Source organism: Dipteris shenzhenensis, chromosome 13 (genome assembly GCF_047967505.1).
Source record: "Dipteris shenzhenensis isolate YYH24624 ecotype China chromosome 13, Dip_SZ_1.0, whole genome shotgun sequence".
NCBI classification, from domain to species: domain Eukaryota; kingdom Viridiplantae; phylum Streptophyta; class Polypodiopsida; order Gleicheniales; family Dipteridaceae; genus Dipteris; species Dipteris shenzhenensis.
The window spans coordinates 4,778,545-4,783,044 of NC_141608.1; the positions used below are offsets into that span (position 1 = coordinate 4,778,545).

Below are 4,500 nucleotides of genomic sequence, written 5' to 3' on the forward strand. Positions count from 1 at the left end.
AGAGGGCAGTATGCTGGGGCAGCACAAACACATCGGGTACGGGTGGGATAGTGGACATACATCCTTGGAGACATGGAGCCACCTGGGATTATTGTGGTCACCTCCGCCCCCAAATGAGGAAGACTTGGGGTAGGTGTACCAGCAGCATAGATTGGGTCTGAAGACTGTCACATGGGAAGCTCAGAGAATACAGTCTGCCATGTAGGCAGACAGCATGGATTCTTGAGCAGGACCTGCAGCAGACACAAAACTGGTACGGAACCAGTACCTCTGATGGACAGACAGTACATGGCCATTCAGAGGCCTGTACCTGGTCAGCAGCATAGACAGGTGGCTTGCGCAGGTATGCGGTGCAGCACATGACTGGAGCAGAAGGTGAGTCAATCTGGGACTGCGTAATGGCCACACAGAGCAGTACAACAGGTATAGGTAGACTGCTGGGAGCAGTGGGATCTATGCAAGTCAGCAGGCAAAATAGGCACCTGCCATGTGGCTGTTCTGAAGGATAAAATCCTCGTGCAGCTCGGCATTCACACTGGGTCAGCCCAGTCTGTGGGTTTGCTGGTCAGTTTTACCCTGTAGTGAATCCGACAGTAGAGGGCCCTTGAGGACCTTGCTATGCTATTCAGGAACCTCACAATTGGCTGCACATTTGCAGGGAGGCCAGGGATCAGGGTCCACAGTATCTCATAGATTGGCTGCAGATGGGCAGCAAGGAAGTCTAGGATCTGCATGTATGTAGTACCTCACCATTGGCTGCATTGCAGTGCAGCAAGGAGATCTGGAGTGATATTTGAGAAACCCAACTGAACTCCAATAGGAGCATGCAGGCTGACAGTTTTGGAGGTGCCAGGAGGAGGTAGAAGACAATTCTGAGCTGCCAAGGGTCCACATCTAGGCAGTACCCTATATACCACTGGCATAGGATTTCAACTCCTGTCATAACTGTTGATTTCCAATGTGATAAGAGACCTTAGACTCCTAGTGATTCTTTTATTTGAAGCATAAACTTTGACATTCTTTGCTCAATAGCTCTTTATAGACACGAATACTTGGAAGAAAATCTTTACAAAAAGTTCCAATTACACATCAGTGCTCTATCTAACCAATTTCTGGATTTCTAGCAAAGTGCAATAAAGAAATGAGAAATTATTAGAAAATTAACAAAAACTAATTGCAGCATATATAAATGAAGTTTATTCCAACAGCACCAGGTATGAAACTTCCATGCTAGCTACTTGTGCATGATTGAGTTTCTTCACTTGGCTGGTCTGTATTTAAGCCTAAATTGACTATTTGACCCGCTATGAACTCTACCAATAAACTAAGGAAAGTAGGAAAAAGGTTCAGTGATTGTTAAAGGCGAAATTCTTGCTAGGACAGTACCCTACAACAGCAGCTCACTTGAAGCCACCCACTAGCATAGGCGAACAAACACCCTAGGCTGGTCTTTGGCTTGAAAAGGGTGGAGAGGCTTACAAAACTTCAACAGAGCTAAATATGCAGTCTAAAGGCTTGGCAGTTTTACATGACAGCTCATTGGGTGTCTTTATGCTGCCCACTGCAGTAAATCAACATCTTACTCTGGATATGAGATGAAATCAGAGTGTAATTAATTACTGGTTCACATGCTGAAGACAAGAATCATGACCTAAAAGCTACTTGCAGATGTGTGACAGTGTTCAATCTACAAAATGAATAGCCCTGCAGATAACCATAAACTAAACTTTGCTAGCCCTGGCAACCCAGAACAACAAAGGAGAGGTATAATTGCCCAATCTGCCATTGGTGGAGAAAACATGGATCACGCCACTTCATCTAGCCACATTAACTTTCTGTGTCTGAACCAATAAAAGTCTTCATCAAGCAGTCCATTATGTTTTCTTTCCAAGCTTACGACATCATGGTTTTCAGAATGACTGAAGTAAGATGAGCCCGAAAAGGAAGAACAACAAAGAGCTGCGAAGTTCAACTTAATCACAAGACCCAAAATAGGGCAGCATTAAAACAAAATAAAACGAAAGAGCTCACAAAAGCCAAGCCAAGATTCTGATGTTATTAGTATTTTCATGCTCAGCTTTGTAACACAAGGCATTACGAGGAAATGTGTTACACAACACATACACCACGACTCTTTTGATGAGAAGTAAAATGACCAAAAAGAAATTGCCAGGCCAATAACAACAAAGCCTGCCTTGCTGCACGTGCGTGACCAGAACTTGGCACATCTTACCATTGATGAAGGCCATTTGAGGAACACAACCAGAAATAACACTCCATCGCAACATACTTGGAAAGAGAATAGCACTTGAAATCAATTGACCGACACTCCGGGTAAAGAGGCAAGCATCTTCCAGCAATACGACAGTCATGTACCATCTTTGCAATAACTTTGTCCAAGAGAGATGCTCTGAGTCACAAAACTCACACAGTGAACTTCTATGCATGTCATCACCCCAAAAAAGGTAGAAACCCTTTCTTGGCAGGAGTTTCTTCGATGAAGACAGCCTTCATACTATCCTGTTCCACCAGTCTCCAGGCAGCCTGTTCTAATGCAAGCCCAGCAAGAGTTGGAGGCTTGTTCAATACTAAGGGGTAGCCTCTATTAGTGCTTCTAATGACTTCCGAATCTTCTGGGATGACTCCAAGCAAAGGCAATCCTAACATTTCCTGCACGTCAAGCACTGACATCATGTCCTCTCCTTTAATCATGTCACTCCTCACTCTGTTCACGATCATCTTGATGTCCTTGATGCCATCACATTCCAAGAGCCCTGTGACTCGGTCAGCATCGCGAAGACTTGTAATATCAGGGGTGGTCACAAGGACAGCTTCATTTGCAGGTGTGATCGCAGTGATAAACCCTGCATCAATGCCCGCTGGACAGTCGATAAGAATGAAATCAGGTGAGCCTTCTGGCCTCTTCTTGAGAGCATCCACTAACCAAGTGAGAGCTTTGCCTCCAAAGCTTAAAGACATCTTATACCGTGGCTTGTTTATACAAAGAAGCTCAAAATTTGTCCACCTCTTGTCCCTGATGAGTGCTTGGTCAAGGCGACAATCCCCGTTCAAAACCTCCATAGCCGTGTAATTTACCCGGTTCTCCAAACCGAGAAGAAGATCCAGATTTCTCAAACCGACATCAGCATCAATGGCAACGACCTTGAATTCTAATCTTGCAAGACACAAGCCTATGTTTGCAGTTGTGGTCGTCTTCCCTACCCCACCTTTACCAGAAGTGATGACAACTACTCGAGGGATCTGCCCTGCCAGCTGAGGCCTCCGGTTCCACTGCAGAACAGCATGTATTCCAATGGTTCTAACCCTGCTTCCACACGAATATGACAGCTTTTTATTGTAAGTCAGCTTCGTCAATTTTATTGGTGCTCCCCACAAACATCCTGCATCTGCGCCCATTGGTATCCTAGCAGACGATTGCCCACTGTCCCGCATTACTGCTTTCACCTTGCGACCGTGTGGCCTTAATAAGCAGCCCTCCGTGTGTCGTATGTAGCACTCTGGTGCTGATTTCCATCTGACAGCCCTTTCAGAGCTAGCATTCGCATCAGCAAAGTCACCAACATAATAGGAAGATGAATGCCTCGCAGAAGGGCGAGGCGGCACAGGAAAAATAGCGCGGCAAACTAAGGGGATTCGGAAGGAAGAAGCAACAGGAGACGAACGTGCGGACGTCGTTAAGAACAAATTGAACCCAGAAGTGGAGGCAGGGATGCTAGCATCAGGAGACAATGGAGACGACGGTGGGATGTTCAGGGAAGCGGCTCCGAAAACGGACCACATACTGAAATGGATCGTGGGAGCTAAGCTTGATAAATGCAAGGTAAAGCCATCGTTGCCATCGCTCTTTCTTTCTTTCTCCCTCCCTCTCCCCTTCTCTAGATCACTCACTCACTCTCTGTCTCTAACACACAGACACACCCCTCCCGATTTATCGACGGAAAACACGACCTATGGCAAAAACTGCAAACTGGTGAAGATGAGCTCCCTCTACCTGAACATGCCCGGCCTCAAAAAATCGCTACACTTCGTGATTTTCGCTCAAGATCGGCCATCCTTTGCTCACGCGGTCATTCTCCTCCACAGCAAACTCGAAGCTTTCTTTCCTGATTCAGAGATGAGTGCTCGACCGAAGAGTGCAGCATCGTCTGAGTTGCAAACAATTGCTTCACTGTGTAGAAGCCGCCATAGCCATAGTTGGCCCTTCTTCTTCACAGGATCTAAAATGCCATAGTTGGCCCTTCTCCACAGAAACTCAAATATGTAGCGGTTTGTGCTCTCCTCCTATTCTTATCCCATCCCATCTTTCATTATCCTTGCTAACCAAGGCTTTTGCCTCTTGTTTTAGAGCATCCTTTTTTGTTTTTTTTTTACTCACAAAGAAAATTAAATTAAAGGGAAAATTAAGTTACAAAGAGAGAAAACAAGAGTGCATGTATGTAGAAAAGCATTGGCTTCGGCTCTATCAATTAAGGTTCTATC

The 4,500-nt window shown here is 45.5% G+C and overlaps 1 protein-coding gene across 1 annotated transcript; it reads right to left on the bottom strand.

The window, feature by feature from the left end:
* Positions 1 to 2,052: 2,052 nt before the first annotated feature.
* Positions 2,053 to 4,261, bottom strand: MIND (septum site-determining protein (MIND)). Its single transcript, XM_087384168.1, has 2 exons — positions 4,013 to 4,261; positions 2,053 to 3,553 (listed from the first exon to the last, which is right to left on the bottom strand). The coding sequence occupies exons 1-2, from the start codon at positions 4,018 to 4,020 to the stop codon at positions 2,452 to 2,454; spliced, it is 1,110 nt and encodes a 369-aa protein (XP_087240294.1). The 5' UTR covers positions 4,021 to 4,261; the 3' UTR covers positions 2,053 to 2,451.
* Between the last annotated feature and the right edge of the window lie 239 nt (positions 4,262 to 4,500).